We start from the raw sequence: 18,677 nt of genomic DNA, 5'->3' as shown, positions 1-18,677 counted from the left end.
TCTATGGTGAATGAAGCTGACATTTTGGGACCCTTTTTGTGTGTGTTTTGGAGGTTTACAACAGTGAGGTCAAGGAAAACAACTGCAAAGGTTTTGGGTACCCAACTGGCTTTTGGCCACAAGCCTGCAAGCATTTAGAAAGGCAGTTAAGAGCTGGGCATTTCCACAAGCACTGGATCAGAATGAGCACATTTCTGGATAGGATAGGATGCATTTTAGTTCTGATAGCCATTTAATTGTTTCGTTTAGTGTGCTTTATATTTTTGTTTAATGATATTGTATACCATCTAGAGTCATATTCTTTGAGGTGGGTGGCCATATTATTACACACACACAAACACACACACAAACGTCAAAATCAATAGTGAACATACCTAATAATCCTGCCTCCTATTTTCCCACAACAATCCTATGAGGTGGGTTGGGCTGAGACCAAGTGATTGGTTCACAGTCATCCAGTTGCTTTCATAGAGGGAGGCCTAGAACTCAGTTTCTTCATTTCAAGGCCAGCACCTTAACCACTACACCAAACTGGCCAAATATAGATGTTATCAATAAATCATTGTGCACATTAAACCTCAAAAAAACAGGAAGAAATTGCTCTAATTTTGTGGGAGGTTTGGCATTTTCTGAAATCTCACCAAGCTTTAAGGCACCCATATTTTCCCTCAAAACTGCTCCCAAAGCCCCAGAAGAATCTAAAAATCACCCCCAAGAAATATTAATTGGATTATTGGTTATTCCCCTTGTCAGCTGTTGACAGGGCCAAAGATCATACATCTTTAGGGTTAGAGTGACTCTTGCTGTTCTTTTGCCTATAGAAACAATGGAATTCTAAGGAACAACTGGAGTACTTACTTGACTGTGGCAAAAGGACAGGAGCAAATATGCTGTTGTTGCTACCTGTGGAAAAAAGGCAGAAAGGACACAATCAGGAACTTTTCCCTGCTGAAATATTGTTTAGAACTGAAAATACAGCTAAGCCTAAAAGTGTATTTTTAATTGTAAGTGACACAACTTTTTTCACCTGAACTTGACAAAAGAGCATTAGTAGTAGTCTTGGTCTTTTTACAGCCTTTCTCAATCTGCATAATTCAAATGTGCCAGGGGTGGGATTCAACCGGCATTACTACAGGTTCGGTATTTGCGTGCATCCTTTCCTACCTGACAGCAGTCCACTTACCTGTCCATTGGCTGCTTGGGAGCTGTTTGGGACTTGCAATTTCCTGCCAGCATCCCTTTTGTTTTTTGGAAGCCAGCAGGAAGTTGTGAATAGGTGTTTACTTAATGACCCGTGATCTTGGCTTAACAAGGGCATCAGGGAGTGCCATGACTGCCATCAGTAAGTGAGGCAGCCACATGATGTCATGTTTTATAACCACATTGAAAAAGGACATTCTGTTCCCAATTGTCATCATAATCCAAGGACTACCTGTACAGCATTTTTCAAGATTCAAGTGGCTGTGACAAAAATGCCTGGATCTCCATGCATGTGAAGAAAGTGATGCAAAGGCTCTGCAGGCTCATTCATGACAGATGGGAACTGCTGAAGCCGCATATGAGCTTTGCAAAACACAGAGTGGCTTTAATGATTCAAAGAGGGCTCTTTGTTTAAAAGTTTTGCATGGGCCTAATAAAAAGTCAAGGAATAGAAAAGAAATGGTGAGTATAAAGATTTGGGGGTTACATCATCAATCTCCATTGTGCCATTAACACTTGAGTTCAGTTATAAATGGCATAAAAAGAAATATATCTTGTTCCAGGTCTCGAAAGTTAAAAGACAAAAATGCTGCATTCAAAATACATTAACTCAGTAACTAGAATCTTTCAGAACAAGTATTCCCATCCACCTCTCACTATCTAAACCAGACAAATTATCAGAGATAATTTTAGTTTAATTTTATTATTGTAATTTAAGAATATAAGGTCATTCAGAATACTTACCATAGGAGCTATTGAGATCAATGTCTATGAATACACTGATTTCTGATGACGCAGACACTGGAGGAGTGGATGGTATGTTTGGTGAAGTTGGTGCTGAGGCTGCAGACTCCTGTTCAGTTTCAGTGATTCTGCTAAAACTAATCTTATACGGTTCCTTTTCAAGAGGAGTTGGATGGCCTCTCAAAGTGCCAGAGGTGGAGCTGTGCCTGCCAGCATTTGGCCTTATTCCAGGAGATTTTAGAGAGTAGCTGGTTTTTCTAGGCTAAAAGAGAGAGAAAAGAATCCCAGAGTTTTATCCCCTTTTGTTTTTCTGAGCTATTTTGCTTTATGTTTAGAAATACAAGGAAATAAATCAGTGCAAAAAAGACTAAACTAAGAAAATTGCTTTTTTCCTTCCTAAGGCATTTTTGCTTAAGAATGAAATGTTAATTTCAACAATACCTCCCTTTAAAGTACATTGGATTGCATGCCTTTGGTATCTCATCTGATAGAGAAGGAAGCAAAATTTTCATTTTGCTTTGAAATACAGTTCTCCATTGGAAACAAAACAAAACATCTTTTGAGGGCTTAGATTAATGTAAGCATTAATTATGCTTACATTAATTATGTGGAATAATTCAGAACACTCCACAGTAAAGCGCCATTTAACACCACAAAGTAATTTTGTGGTGCTAATAATCAGCCATTGATATTATTATTCTTTTTCCTAGAAACCTTGCCAGGTTTGAGGAAAGAGCAGTATCTCTGCAAATGGCACACATCTCTCAGCACACACCATTATTTTTTCTACAAATTAAATACCGTGTTTCTCACAAAATAAGGGCCTTATTTTTTTTTTCCCCTGAAAAAATGGCTAGGCCGTGTTTTCGGGAGTGACTTAATTCCCCCCCTTGCATCCTCGGGTGGGCGGGCAGCAACGGCTTGAATGTTGACCTCGGCGTTGGTGGGGCACTTCGTATTGGGAGACCTTCTGCCACCATTGCTTTCCCTTCTCCCTTGCTGCCATGGGATTTAGAGCAATGCTGTGGCGTTTGGCGCAGCCACATGTGGCCAACCAGGGCTCCTCCCTGCAACCAGAGCCCGGCGGAGACACTCGGCTTCAGGCGCTCCTGTCGCCGCCTTCCCTTTGCCTTCGAAGGTAAAGCCAGCGCTGCGGAGAGAGCCCAAAGCCGCCCATCCTTTCCACCCTTCGCCCAGCCCACGCATCTCCAAATGTGCCGGCAGCTCCAAACGCTGCAGCGGAATGGGCATCAGGCAGAGGCACTGACTCGGCGGGGCTCAGCTCGGAGGACGACGTGGCGCAGGCCGTCGCCTTGCCTCCCTGTCCACGGATGGGTGGGCACTATCACTGCCTCAGGCAGCCTCTCCCAGTGGCCCCTTCGGGTTCGGGCTGGAGGGACTTGGGAAGTAAGCCAAGCTTGGGTCGGCCTGGCTCTTTCACTTGGCAGGCGGACATGCACCCGCGGCTTGCTTTCCCAGCTCTGCCCAGACTGGGATGAGCAGAGGGTCCAGCAGGGAGGTGCTTGCTGCCATGGCGAGAGCTCCGCCGCTGGGCAGGAGGGCCCGCCTATCAGTTGCGCTGAGCGCCCCAGGCGAAGCTCTTCGCGCTCTGCCCGGTGCCAGGCAGGGATGGCGGCTGGGCGCTTCTCCCGAGGTGGGCCAATCCTGCGCTGCAGCTCCGGAAAATTCATCTCCCCACGTGGGGTTGGGCTGCCCTCTCGGGCAGGGGAGTCTTTGTTGTAGTAGGGCGTCATTTTTAAAATAATTTAAAATTACCTTCGAAGGCAAAGGGAAGGCGGCAACAGGAGCGCCTGAAGCTGAGTGTCTCCACCGGGCTCCAGTTGCAGGGAGAAGCCCTGGCTGGCTGCGCGTGGCTGCGTCAAACGCCGTGGCGTTGCTCTAAACGCCGTGGCAGCAAGGGAGAAGGGAAAGCAACAGTGGAGGAAGGTCTCCTGATACGAAGTGCCCCACCAACACCAAAGTCAATGCAGGCAGCACCATATCCAGGTATGCAACAAAAGTACTTCCTAACAGCAACCATTATCTGCAACCTTCCCACAAACAAAGTCAATGGGAAAGCCAGCAGAAAGAATCACAAGTCACTCCAGTAAGTTGCTTACCTGGCAGCAGGCAACACCCAACCCTGCCATACTAGTGGGCCATTTGTGCACTCTCCTGGCTGGCATTAGTTATTCTTGGCCCCGATGTGCTCACGATATGCCTCGTGGGCCATTGCCCCACCTGGTAGTAGCCATTCCCTGTCCTGTTGCAATCGTAGCACACCTTGCCTGCCTGCCATCCTGCTTGTGAGCTACCTAGGATTCAGCGATCCTTGATCATTGCTTAACAATGGCAATGGAGATTTCTGGAGTTGCTGTTGCTAAATGATGCAGTCATGTGATTTTGTGCATCGCATCTGTATCACTTAGTAACAGAAATTCCAGTCTCAATTACTGTCATTAACTGAGAACTATCAGTACATTATTTGAATACTTACATATCTAGAGGGCTGCTTGCAATTTCGGGGCTCAATCTCTTGAGATTTATTGAATAAATAGTCTGTGAATTCTTTTTCTGGGTAATTTCCCATGGGGTTCAAATTTTCAAAGAATCTCTGAAAAAACAAAAAATAACCTTTCAACTAACTATATCATAACAAAAAGTTCCAGTAAGTGTCAGCATATGCCAGCCTCCCCACCCCATCCCAGCAAGATTCTAGAAATTGTATTTGTTCCTAGGCTCTCAATCAGTTTATACTGTGTCATATTTTATTTCCTCACATAGTCTTAGCAATGTTGGGATTATTTATTGATGGGACTGCATTATGTACAGAGTATATGCAAAATGGACAAATAGCTCTACAGGAAGTCCTCAACTTACAATCACAGTTGGGATTGGAATTTTGGTCAGTAAGTAATGCATTCATTAAGCAAGTATCACATGACAAACCCAATTTTATGATCATTTTTACTGAGATCACTAAGAGAATTATAAGGTCATTAAGCAAATCCAGCTTCTCCAATTAATTTTGTCAAAAACCAGCTGAGAAGGTAGCAAATTAGAATCATGTGAGTGTAGGCAACCTGTCAGAAAGACAAGCAGGCTGCCAAATGCCTGAACTGGGTAGTGCAACAGTCATGTGAAAACAGATTTCAATCATTTTTCTGAAGGCATCAGAAGTTTGAATTACTGTTAAACGAATGGTCATAAGTCAAGGACTACCTATATTTCCATACATTTTAAACTGAAAGCAAAAATCCTGTCCAGGATATGAAAGTTAGTTTAATTTAATGGCTGCAGGGTACTCTCATCTAATTTTACAAGTTGATATTTCCATAAAGAAAATCTAAGAACTTGGTGACTTTGTGAGTTACTGCTAAATCTAATCCTCACTGTTGTAGAAGACACTAATATACAAACACACAATTGGAAGGGACTTTAGAAAGATATACAACTCTCCACTTAAACCCTCTGAAAAATTACTCTCCAACCTCCTTTGAAGACCTGTAGCAAAGACAACCCACTTATTTACGTGGCAGCTTGTTCCACTAGCTGGTAGCTCTTACCATCAGGAAATTTCTTTTGAAATCTAGCCTGAATCCACTTCCCCATACTTTTTAACACATTGGTTTTAGTGCTACCTTTTAGACATTAGAAATATGTCTACTCCGCTTCGATGTGACAACCCTTCAGATATTTTGAAGGGGCTATCATATCTCTGCAGAGTTTATTTCCTGAGGGCTAAAAATATCCAGATAATTTAACGGTTCCTCATAAGGGTTTCTGGGTAGCCCACCTCTGGATTTGCTCCTATTTGTTGCTGTCTGTTATGAAACGTAGTGCTCAGAACTTGGGACAGCAATGTGGAAAATTTTCGGTGACCTGCCCACTTTGTCCGCATTAATGCACCCTAGGATAGCATTTGTCTTTTTTGCAGCTGCATTATACTCATGGCTTAGTTATCAGTAAAGTACACAAATACAATTTGTCATCTTATCAAATCCAGAGGGAACTATCTCTTGCAGTGCTGTCCAATTACCCGGATGTCTGGTTCGATGCATAAACAGTAAGGTTGGTTCTGATACTGTTGGATTTCTCCTGTGATTTCAGCCACCTTCCTCCGTTTACTAAAGTTGATCAGTCCTTTCCCTTGTCTTTTTAGGAAGTCAGGATTCCCTTCTTCTGTCTTTAGAATATTTGTTAAGTATATCCCTACATAGAGAGAAAGGACAAAAGGTTATTAGTTTCTTCACACCCATGCCTTCTTTTTCATTTATGACCATAAGAGGGACGCTTCCTTTAGAAAAATTAGCCTTAAATGATAACTATACATTAATTATTGCATTACCTTTTTCAGCTTTAGAACATCTAGCAGAAGAAGTTGACATTTCAGATTATGAAAACTCAAAGGAAATTTTAGGGAAGTGTTTTTTTTTTTAATTTGTTGCATCCAGCTAATAACTCAACCTATTTTCATGGGTTGTTGCACTGTGTAATAAATTATCAAAACCAATCATAAATAAGGGGCAAGATTCCTCGTAAGTCACATGCAACCCCTATCAAGTCAGAATGTAAAATAACACGTTATGAACACAATTTATAGCACATTTATAGCACATTTTACAGTGAGACATACTATTGTACCCATGCCTGTTCATTAGAAAAAGACACAAAGATTCCCCTTCAGACCCTACACATTTTCACCCAAGCCTGAGAAAACGTTTGATACATTTCTGAAGGGTGAGAGGGAAGTGAAAGTTTTGCTGTCCCAACTCCAAGTAGCAGCAAATGAAAAGAAAAAACTACCTTCTGTTGGATCAACCATAATTTAAGAATGACTCAATTTCCTGACAAAATTAACTCAGTGAAACCTCAGAGAAGCCACATCACTAAATCATTTTGGACCATTAAGTAATAAGCTTGCTAACTTCTAGTATGCCTTCCAGTAATATGTTATATCCTTAGATCCCCTCCCCCAAAGTGGGCTGAAATGTGCAAAAATAGATAGCATTTGATGGCATACTAAATAAATTTAGTTAGCATGGTACTTCTTTGGAACCATACTCTGAGGCAATTTCAGCTATCATTTCAAATCTAAATACATTTTGATTTTCATACAAAAATTAGTAAAGGAAAGAAAAATATTCAGCAGAAAAGAACGCTCTCAAAAGATACTGCAAAATACCCTAAAAAGAATGTCATAATTTCCCAAACCATTTATGAATTAACCAGAATATAAGAAGCAGTCATTTGTTCAGTCTCTGTTGAGTAACTTACCAAAGAAAGGCACACATGGTGGATTGATTGATTTGAGTTTAGCAAGATATTTTTTAAAGTGATCTTGACTTAATTCTACTGCTTCATCTAAAATTTTCTTCTTTCTTTCTTGAAGTGCCTGATATTAGATAGGGAAAAAAGTCCACATTTTGATATTGTAGGACATATCTGTGTAATATTTAGTGCTGACCAGAAATTGTGAAATCTTCACATCTCTGTTCTATATAATTTCTCAGTATTACTTGTCTTTGCTGTCCAAATGCCTTACACATAATCATCTTGGTTGCTATATATTCTCTTTTTTGTTATTAAAATGCATGTTTTAAGGATAGAAATAAATGGCTGTAGTAAAGTAAAGTAAAATGTACATTTTTTCTTTAAGTATAATGCAAAATAATTCAATAATTGGTAAACACAGAGTAAAATGGAACAATGAACATTGAGCTAGGATTTACTTTACATTATCACAGATTGGAAACCTTATTTAACCCCCCCCCCCCCAAATCTCATCATGGTTTATTATACTATATTGTGATGTGACATGATATGAAATATGCGCTAAGGTCCTATACAAAGAGATGCAAAGTTGACAAACAAAGAAAGCGTTATTTTATCCAATGCCTTGTACATAGCTTGTTTTTTTCTATTTTCTTATTCCTTTCCCTCCTTCCCAGAATTTCTTTTCTTCCAAAGGAGAGATTGCTTGGATAAGCTGTCTTCCTATGCTGCTTTTCTTTGTGTGTAGGCAAAGATGCTACTTGCAAGTTACCTCAGCTCTGCAACCTTGATTAGTTAATTAGCACCCAGACCCAGCTTGCACTGCTATTTGAAATGGGCATGATCCTAATTAATTTGATCCCAAAGGCTTCCTTTTATATCCTTAAGTGGTCTGGCAAGGAGCATGTCAAGCCTGATGGCATCAATACACATACTTTCAAAGTGTATTCCCCACTGTGTGCTTGCTTACTCTCTTGTAATCTCTTCCTTTCCAATGAGTGTAAACACAGACATTGATTTTTCCTTGCTAATTAGCCCAGAGCTAAGGTGAGGATTTCAAAGGGTGGGGGACTGGGAGGAGCTCAAAGAAGCACTGTAAGAGTTGTCCCTTTTTCCCAGCTTCCTTGTGAGAGATTAACCTTCCCTGCAGTTAGGGTTCATCTGGCTGATTGAGGTCATAACCTGCTGACACTGTAAATATTTATGGGCTATTTCTTAATAAATATTTTCTAAGCTTTATTAAAGATATGATCTTTAATAGAGTCTTTCTTGGTCTTCTCCTTCTTTGGTATCCACCCTGGAAATTATAAATTATAAATTAATCAATATAAATATAATTATAAGAAATTATAAATTAACACAGATTATCAGAAACAGTTTGGGAAATAATTCTCACCATGTTATTCACATTTGTATTGAACTGCAGCTGCCATTAGGATGAAACAACTGTAGTTTAAAACCAATGGTCACACTTTGATTATTGGTCAGTCACCAAGACTTACTTCAAAGGTGTGGTCTAATCTGTACACGGAGACCGAATTCATTGCACTGACTATTTCAAGAACTCCATTGAAATTATTTAAATCCTGGAAAACCTGCAAGATTTCTATAATCCTGCTTAACACAGCCACTCGCTCTTCAAAGTTTTCCATTTCTACTATACACCTAATTTAGAAAAAGGAGAAAAAAAACAGTAAAGGGGCTTGTTGGATGCTATTTTAAAACTATGGTCATATTCTTGTTTTGCCTCACCCCCAACATTAATTCAGATGTACTGTATGAATATCATCATATTTTCATTTATTAAGCACCTATTTCTGAAAGAATTATTTTCTTTTTGTTTAACTTTCTTCAAACTTTCCACTACAAATCTGCCCCATCTTTAGCTTAACTTAATGGGCATTCCTTTTCAACCCCTGGCAAACATGGTTCCTCCTCTATGTCACTCTATTCTGTGCAAATTCTGGCTCTTTAGCGGATACAAATTGCATATCTTGATTTTACTCACTTTTCAAACCAAAGTGTAAGATTTGTTGTATGGCGAATCATTTTCAGTAGATTTGGAGAATTAATTTCTTTATCTTCTTTTGTCCACACACTCCCAACAAGTTCTGAAGGCTGGACAGCCCTGGTACAGAAAAGAAAAAAGAAAAAAAGACTGGGTGTGTAGGAAGGTGCAGATGTACACAGTAGTTAGAGTATAATATATAGAAAAGTGCTCCAAGCATTGCATTTAATGAAATTACAGTGTAATAATCTGTGTAAATGCTATAGGTTCTTCACTTTTTACTTGCTAAGCAATATAATGGCATACAACTGTCATTCCAAGTGGTCATTTTTTAAATGATAATAAATGTAGCTACCCTATTTGTTTGACTTTTACATCACTCAAAAAATAAAATAGTAAACATAAGTTGGATCCACAGCTTGAACGTAAATTATTTTTACTTTCTTCTAGAAATAGCAACATATTGTTCAAGTGCTCAATTATAAATATATTTAGCTGTATTTTAGGTGAATTAAAGCATGTTAAGTATATTGTCTCAGGACTTAGTCCTCTTACTTCTGAAAGTTACTTCAGTATCTTTTTTCACATTACTTTGAAGGAAATGGACTGCAGATACAACTTCTGAGATAGTGACTTACTGGATCGATTTCACATATAAACTATCCTAAGATGAATCCAAACATTGTCTCTTATCTTATCCTCAAGATGTGATGGACTGAAACTACCATTAACCCAATAACATGATTCAATGAAAGGGATAATAGGAACTGTACTCAGGACACCCTTTATGAAGTACTCCAATGGACAGAACTAAAATTTCAGACAGGAATCCTTTTCAAAGCTTCTATCTAAAATCCTTTTAACAGAAATTATCAATGATAAAACTTGCAGGCACAAAATCTATCCTCTACTACCAAAATCTGTTTACTTCAGGGTTTACTATTATTGCTAACACACTTCAATCAGTATGTTACATTAGCTTATTACTGAAGGACTACTTATATAGTACTATAAATATCAAGCCAGACAGCACTGGTATTGCAATTATGATATTGCTCTATACTGTACTATAGTATACTGTATGTTTCAAATTGACTTTGCACAATGTATTTGATTAACAAAGAAATACTTTGCCATTTGACTTATGCAATGGAAGGAGTTGTCAATCCAACAAAACAGTGGTCTACCTGTAGAGATCAGATTCCAGGAGAGTTAGCTGCCGAGCAATCTCTATGGGATGCAATGTCATGAGGTCAAATGTCTCAAGCTGACGGCTGATATGCCACTCAATTGGAGGGGGAGGGCTCTCAAATGTTATATTATGGCTTATGCCATTTGCATGAGCTTGTTTTTTCCTCCTGATAATCTTTGCAATGGATTCCACCCACTTCTTCATGGATTTGCCTGGAAAACACATCAGACATTGCTGGTAGATTGTATAAAGGCTTTCAATAGCAGAAATACACAGCACAAATTCATTGCTATTTCATGCAGCAAGTGTGAAACAGAACAAGCTTCCACTACAGGTGGCCTTGGCTTACAACAGTTCATTTAGAAATTGTTCAAAGTTACAAAGTCCCTGAAAAAACTAATACGACAATTTTTCACACTTACAACCATTGCAAGCATCCCATGGTCACATGATCAAAATTCAGATATTTGGCAACTAATTCATATTTATAATGCTTGCAGTGTTCCAGGGTCACTTGATCACCTTTTGTTACCTTCTGACAAGCAAAATCAATGGGGAAGCAAGATTCACTCAAAAACCATATTACTAATTTAACAACTGCAATGATTCACTTAACAAATGTGGCAAGAAAGGTAGTAAAATGGCACAAAACTCATTTAACAAATGCCTTGCTTAGCAACATAACTTTTGGGCTTAATTAAGTCGAGGACTACCTGTATTAATAAATAACATCAAATTTGGGGAAAATATTTTATAAATCAAATCTGACATAAATTGTTTCACAAATATATAGTATGCACTTCTTAAAATGTATTCTACACAAAAATGCAGTGTAAAAGGAGACATTTGAGATAAATTATTAGGTTCTTCTCATATTTTAGTGACAATCAGTTTTAATACACTGTATATTATACATATAATTTTTACAACCAGGTCAACAGAATTTAAATTGCAAAAGTAAGGAAAACCTTCAAGGCTGGACCTCTAATTTAGCATTATACTGGGTAATAAGATATGCAGGCTAATACCCAAACATATCAGAAGAAATCACTACCACTGAATTTAAATTTGCGCTAAGAAAAAGCAGCATTCTGCCAGTTCTAGACTATTGAAAGAAATCTCCTATGCCTTATTTGCACATTTCTTTCTGCTTTTTGTCTGCCTTCTCAACCACCACCATTATTGAAGGACTATACTTTGGAATGGTAGGCATTTAATCCCCAAGCTCTTTAGCAGATGAATTTCTGAGCTAAGTGAAGATATCAGGGACATTCTACACTCCAAGTACATAATTTCTTCTTTTTTAAAACATCCCTCCCATGGAATTCTTGTTCAACAACAAAATATTGTCCAGGAAAATTATGTTAGAATTATGACACAAAATTAAAGTCAATAATACTAATCCCAAACTGCATTTAATGGCCCTAGATATGCCAGAAATTATAGCAAATACTGGAGCTGGATGCTACTACATGACTGCAATAGTCCAAATTAAATGTAATGATATATCTTTTATTCTGATGGAAACAACTTTAAATTTCAGGCTATAAGCAAAGCTCATTTAAACAATCTTTCCACAGATATCCATATGTCAGAATTGCTTTACTACAGTATTAGATATTCTACATAAAATAGCATGTGTGATTTTACATTTATTTATCTATATGGAAGCATGAATGATTTAGACACGGCTCTTCTCATTACATGTAATAATGAACATAGGTTTCCTAAAAATGCATGAAATTAGGATAAGAAATGTTATTCACACTCTAATTTTTAATGAAAGAAGCAAGGCACAAAAGCAGAAGCATTCAGAACAGTTATGTAATGCTTTCTTAGTACACAGAAAAAGGAAATTGATATAATAACGTTGTCTCATAATAACTGGAACTAACGTTGTTTTCTGATCCATGAATAAGTGCAGATCAAAGGACATTCAAGATTAGTAAAAGGCTAAGGACTGGGATTTAAGAAATAACTGTGAAATAATGCTGAGTGCTCACATTTAAAGAAAATTATCAACTAAAATTGTATACCTCTTACAGTGGAAATAAATGTCTCCAGTCTATCAAGTAATTCTTGGTCTCTCTCAAAGTCATAAAAATGATGTTCTACCCAGTGCCGAAACACATTCAATACCCTTAAGGCAAAAGAGAGAGAGGGAAAAAAACCTATTATTTTTAATTTTCACAAACTGAAGCTGGGATTTACTAATTGATGGTGAAATAGATATAATTAAGTGAAATGGCATCTGAAAGTTTCCTCAGTTGAGAAAAAGGACAGATCATAGTTTTGTGGGAATTGTTGGAACTATAAAATGCAACATTGTAAACTTCCCAGAATAAATCTAATCTAAGACATACTTAGTCAAAGGGATAATTTAAGACTACAACAAGCTATTTGACAAAATAAATGAAAATAATACCACTGCGGTATACTGTTTGTGGTATAGTTCTTTTTCCCCTCATTATGTCTTCATAACTGTTCTAGTATCATGTGATGGAATATATTTATTTTTGAAATTTATATAGTTGCCCTTCTTTCAAAATAAGAGAGTCTTTTTAGATATTTCATCTTTAAATATTTTATAGCTTTGTAAACTGGTTCTGTGCCTAAGACAGGACTAGAATTCAGCCTCGCAGTTTATAGCCTGGTGTGTCTCAACCACAATGCCAAATTGGCTCTCATATATAATCTGAACTGTTTAAATTGTATTTACAAGTGTTATGTATTTTTGTTTTAATTTCAATAATATATATATATATATATATATATATATGTGTGTGTGTGTGTGTGTGTGTGTGTGTGTGTGTGTGTGTATATATATATATATATATATATATATATATATATATATATTTAAAAAAACCAGAATATAAACTCTAGATAAGGTTTCAGAGTCCCCCATTTTCATATAAATAATTTATTTTCAAGCAAAGAAAACTTTATGTTTCTCATGGGAAGTGATCACCTTGGTGTTCCCCCACTTAATAATGCAGTTAAAAACATGAAGGAGATAAAAGCTCAAACCTGAGTTGTACTGGCTGGACATATTCCTTGCGAAATCGTTTAAGGTCTGCACTGATTGGTTGTTCTCCTTTCTCTATTGCCTGCCTATCAGCTTCAGTTGGTTCAGGTTCAGGGATTTCAAATCTAATAAAGACAAAGAAGTTGGAACATAGTTGCAACAGATGCAGAATACAAAGAAAAGAGAAAGATTTGGAAACATATTCTTGATGATAACTTGAACAAGGGATAAGAGAAAAATTTCTTCATTTAGTTTTCTTATATTTATTCAATAAGACTCTCAGTGCTTTATAGTGTTCTAATCAGTAACAAAACAGATACATAAAATACATCCAGTAGAACTGTAACTCCCTGGCACTCGGCATCTGATATCAAGATTTTAGTCATCAGGCTTAAAAATTCAGAATGCTTAAAAGAAGTTTGATCTTAATTCTCTTTTAAAATATTGCATTCTTTACATTGTTCAGGATTTATTAATCCAATTCATTTTAATATTTTAATCTGTATCAGCAGTAAGTATCAAATAAAGTATTTCTATTTCTTTTCAAAGAGTTCAAATTATCTTCAATAACTTTGATTTGGGTCCCACTTTATACATCAGCAACAGGATACATGCCATTTTTGATCACTACTGATTTTTCTATTGTAATGGAAGCCTAATCAGCAGCGTAATGTACAAATGGAATACAGCTGCCAATTATAGTAGAGTAATTTCTTTGTCATTGGACTGAGCTTGAATGTAGGCAATTCAATGATTTCACTCACAAAACATTTTTGTCATAAAACATAACAATTACTAAAATTCAGATTATTTCAGTTTCTTTTGACCTATTTTGCTAGTCTTTGTTTTCTTCATAGTCGGGAAGTTTGCAAACCAAACAAATGATCTAAAGGATTCTGAGACAATCAACATTTAGGTTACAGGTCAATATTTGTACCTTCATCTTTCCAATAGACTGTATGCAATAGTGTAATTCTGAAATTGTACTGTTTCTGAAAGCCCATTTTCATCCTTTCATCCTAGTATCAAATTCCAAACTTGTATTCTGCTTAGGCAAAACACTATGAAAACTGTTGTCACAGTTTACAGTTTATACTATATGCTGCATGTAATATTTGCTCCAGCTGTTCCACCAGAACTTAAATAATTATTAGTAGTATACCACCAATTATCCAAATATTAATGCAATGTTTAATTATTTACAAGAAAATAAATCTTTGTACAGCAGACTTTCTTCATGATCTATTTTTAACTGAATCCAAACTGTTTCAGCTTTATATTGCCAAACCATGTAAATCTTTCTAAAAGCTTTATATAATTAAGTATGTAATGAATTCTGGAAAAAAGGAGATAGGAAATGCCATTAAAATAGATTGCTCAAAAATAAATGTGCCAATGTTTAAATTATCACAATAGCTTATCGATATGATTTTATGATAGTTTACTATGAGATCAAAATTCATCATAAAGGAATTGGGAAGATTTTTTATTTACCTTTCTATTAACAAACTTAGGAGCTCTTGTGGCTTACAAAAGGAGCGATATGTGGTAAGGAAAGTACGCACAAAATTAGGATCTAGAAAGGCAAGCACAATTCCAAATTAAGTCTTTCATAAGTCATAATGCCCATAAGTCGATAATATGAAAACATTATATTGGAAATCCAGGTACCTGCATACATGTGGTAAGTTAGTCTTTCAATGAGTTTCACCACAGTTCCACCTTTGATGATTGGAATCCCATTCCTGCTCTGAAGATTGTCCTCAAAAACTATGTTCTCCTCAGAGTCTTCCACTGCAAAACGATAGATACTTGGACTGGGAAGTCGCAGGGGCTGCTCATTCTCTTCGTGCAATAGTACGGCATCCAACATTCGGTCTAGGGTGCTGCGATACTGGAGGGAAATCAGGGCTACCATCCAGTTGTTCTTCTCTTCAGCAGACTTGGCAGCGAAGATAAAGCTGTTCTCATCCTTAGGCACCAGCTCAAACGCATTTTTGTATTCACAAGTGTCATCTTTATCAACTATATGGACTTTCCTCATAATAATCTTTTCTTTGAGTCGGTATTCTGTGTTGCTATAACCTGGAAGTCGTGACTGCCCATGGTTGGCTTTGCAGCAGATCATTAAACCATCAAAGAGAAATACATGCCGTTCATGCTTGGCTCCTACTCTTGCCAGTGTGCCTTCCATTATAAATTCATTACAACACTGACCAATGTCTTTACCTTCCCAACCATCAATGTTTTTCTGGATCTCATTCATTTTTTTTATGGCCAGATGCTTGCTTCTTATTTGGCGGTTGTAGAACCAAGACACAGGCTCCCTAAAAGCATAGTTTATCAGATTAAACTTGGCAGTTATCAGCTGTAGTCTGTGTAAAGCAGATATGCTTACTTTTAAAACAAAATGTGTAAAAAGGCCTTAACAGAAGGAAAAGAAAGTGTCAGGGTGCTGACTCACAGCACTAATTCTTTGTGACATTATCTGCCTTTCTCTTCAAATGTCAACATATTTGCTAATGTTCCTAAAGACTTTAAACCGCAGCTAGAACAATGCCATGACTAATTTTCTTACCCAGGCCGACGTCTAGGTGAATGTTTGTTATAAATGCGTTCCATACTACATTGGAGATTCAGGAGAGCTGTGATGGCTTGTTTTAAACATTCACAGTCTTCTTCATCTTCACTGCATTCTTGAAGTTGCTGAAAAGAACAAATATTTCAATTTTATAGGGAGGTCATTTAGGAGAGAAGAATTTATAGAAATATCTGAGTAACCAAAATACGAATTGTACACAACCTAAAAATACATTTCCAGGCACACTGAACAAAACAATTATTTTAGCACTTCAAGTGAACAAATATGATTAGTTCAAAGATAAAAGTCTGTGTTTATTTCAGGCAGTTGCATATACAAATAATTCATCCTGTTGATACTTACAACTTCTTAAAATTTTTCTAAAAGCATAATTGAAATAGGTGTCAGAATATATTTCCAAACAGAGTTGCTAATCACTTTTTGCTATGTTTTCGTGGATAAGCATAAATTAAAAATCACCATGATCGGAGAGGACATCTGACAAAAGACATACAATGGGTTTTTCTAATTCTATATTTAAATTTTGAGCAGCAGTGATAGAGCATTCTCTGAAGCTGAATAGTCAAATGTTGGACACTTTCTCTTGCACATATTACAAGTTCATTCTCAATTACAATACTGAAAAGGAAATAAGATTTTAAGGTAGCTACAATAAAGAGAAGTTAAGGATGCACAAAATGTTTCACTTCAAATGTTTTCAAGACAAAAAAAGCTGATATAAACATTTTAGGAACATTTCAACCTTGAAACTATTTCAGAACTCTTGAAATATGAAAACATCATGAAGTTTCATGCTACAAGCATTTCAGAACAAAACATTTTGCACTTTTAATGAAAACAAAAAGTTCTGAGAAATGCTAAATTTAATATACTAATTATTAAGGCCTTGTTCATATTTCTCTTAGACCTGACTGACATTGTGTACTAATGTATTCTTATTACATATCAGTATACATCTATTATATACTAATTTATTTTCTTTAAATCAGGAAACAACAAGAAAGTGAATTACATAGTAACCATTCACTACATTCCAGGGAATTTAAAATTCAATCTGATTGGTACACTGAAATAAGAAGAGCAAGATTTCTTACAGTAGTCATAAATATTTTGCATTTAATATTGTTATGAATCTGCTATCTTACATAATGTAGGACATATCATCCTGGATCATTTAGACAACATCCTTTGCAAAAATTGAGGCAACTAAGTAGCACCAAGTAGTTAGAATATAACACTTTATTAACCTAGTGTGATGAGACACACAAGGAATTTGTCTCTGGTGCAGGACCTCTCCGTGTACATGCAAAGCAACAGAATCATCATTATTGCAATACCAATAAGAGGGGGAAGTAAAGAAAATAATAAGAAAGATAAATGATAATACTACAGCCATACTATACGGGTAAATACAGACATTAGACAACCCTATGAGAATTATGTATTTAGCAGACTGATGGTGTGAGATAAATAACTGTCCCTGTGACTACGTTATTTTGGCATGCAGTGCCTTGTAGTGTCATCCTGAAGGGAGGAGTTGAAGCAATTTATGTCCAGATGTGAGGGGTCTGTAGAGATCTTCTGTCCTCCTCCTGACCCATGTACTATAAAGATCTTCTGCTTCCTTTCAATACTCTCAAATGGCTATCAATGGACCACCAACTGGTTATCCATCCATGGTTAGTTGCCTTAAATGTATTTATACCTAATGTTATGCAAGTTGTGTATATCTATATTTTGATTATGGAAGAATATCTTTTAGCTGTTATACAAAATGGATTAATAAAATGTAATTGTCCTTTTAATGTATCTATAACTTGCTGGCAGATACAGTAAATCCACATTTTATTTTTTAAACTCCAGTATTAACACCAGTCAAGCTAAAATGAAAAATTATTAAAAAAAAACAGTAATAGTAAATAGTTTACATGTGACCAAATTTGACCAAATTTGGTGTATGAAACAGATGCAACATTTTTATTTAATCCAGATTTAGTATATTTGCATATTCAATTTGTATATGGAATTTACTTGTAGTTTATTTTAAACAGAATACCTCACCTGTAGCAATTCAAAATAGTGCTGACAGTGATAAACAGGAACTAACATGAGACGTGGTAGGACATATTGTACTGCTTCTTTAAAGCCATCAGCAATTGACTGAAGGAAAAAAAAGTTACCGTAAGTCTGGTTTCAATGATTGTCATAGGAAGAAGAGACAGAAGACATTGAAAATTATACTGTGAGCAGCCTAGAAGCTGTGAGAGGATGACATATATGTTTTGTGAAAAAAATAGAAAGGCAGACAAACATCCTCCCTATAGGCCATCCTAACATTAAAAGTCTTTAGGACAATTTATTGCATCTAATAGGATGGGAGGAAGGTTTTATGAACATTTCAACACAGTAAACCTTTCAAACCACAGATTACCCACATTTTGTCTCTTTAGAACAGGGGTCCCTATTACTGGTCCATGGCCTATTCAGAACTGGATCATGCGAGAGGTGAGCTGGTGTGCAGGCTCAGCTCCACTTGCACATGCAGCGCCCAAAAGACTTTCTTTTCTCTCTTGCATGAATGGAACTATGCGTGTGCACCAGCCCTCTACTCACACATCCTGGTTCCCCT

The 18,677-nt window shown here is 36.8% G+C and overlaps 1 protein-coding gene across 1 annotated transcript in view; it reads right to left on the bottom strand.

Annotated features, from left to right (window-relative positions):
- The window catches only part of SOS2 (SOS Ras/Rho guanine nucleotide exchange factor 2), a 34,705-nt gene that overhangs the window by 4,110 nt on the left and 11,918 nt on the right, over positions 1 to 18,677 (bottom strand). The window contains exons 8-21 of the mRNA XM_026698775.2: positions 18,110 to 18,208; positions 16,025 to 16,152; positions 15,118 to 15,773; positions 14,941 to 15,022; positions 13,449 to 13,571; positions 12,455 to 12,558; positions 10,414 to 10,630; positions 9,227 to 9,346; positions 8,721 to 8,883; positions 7,222 to 7,339; positions 5,984 to 6,156; positions 4,442 to 4,558; positions 1,945 to 2,206; positions 859 to 903 (exon numbers count right to left, since the gene is read on the bottom strand). Of these exons, the coding sequence (XP_026554560.1) occupies positions 859 to 903; positions 1,945 to 2,206; positions 4,442 to 4,558; positions 5,984 to 6,156; positions 7,222 to 7,339; positions 8,721 to 8,883; positions 9,227 to 9,346; positions 10,414 to 10,630; positions 12,455 to 12,558; positions 13,449 to 13,571; positions 14,941 to 15,022; positions 15,118 to 15,773; positions 16,025 to 16,152; positions 18,110 to 18,208 (2,407 nt within the window). The remainder of the gene's footprint in view (positions 1 to 858; positions 904 to 1,944; positions 2,207 to 4,441; positions 4,559 to 5,983; positions 6,157 to 7,221; positions 7,340 to 8,720; positions 8,884 to 9,226; positions 9,347 to 10,413; positions 10,631 to 12,454; positions 12,559 to 13,448; positions 13,572 to 14,940; positions 15,023 to 15,117; positions 15,774 to 16,024; positions 16,153 to 18,109; positions 18,209 to 18,677) is intronic.

This window comes from Pseudonaja textilis, chromosome 1 (assembly GCF_049901715.1).
Source record: "Pseudonaja textilis isolate UNSWEBS1 chromosome 1, rPseTex1.2, whole genome shotgun sequence".
NCBI lineage: Eukaryota > Metazoa > Chordata > Lepidosauria > Squamata > Elapidae > Pseudonaja > Pseudonaja textilis.
Note: the sequence above shows the minus strand (reverse complement) of the source record. Positions and strands in the feature narration are given on the sequence as shown.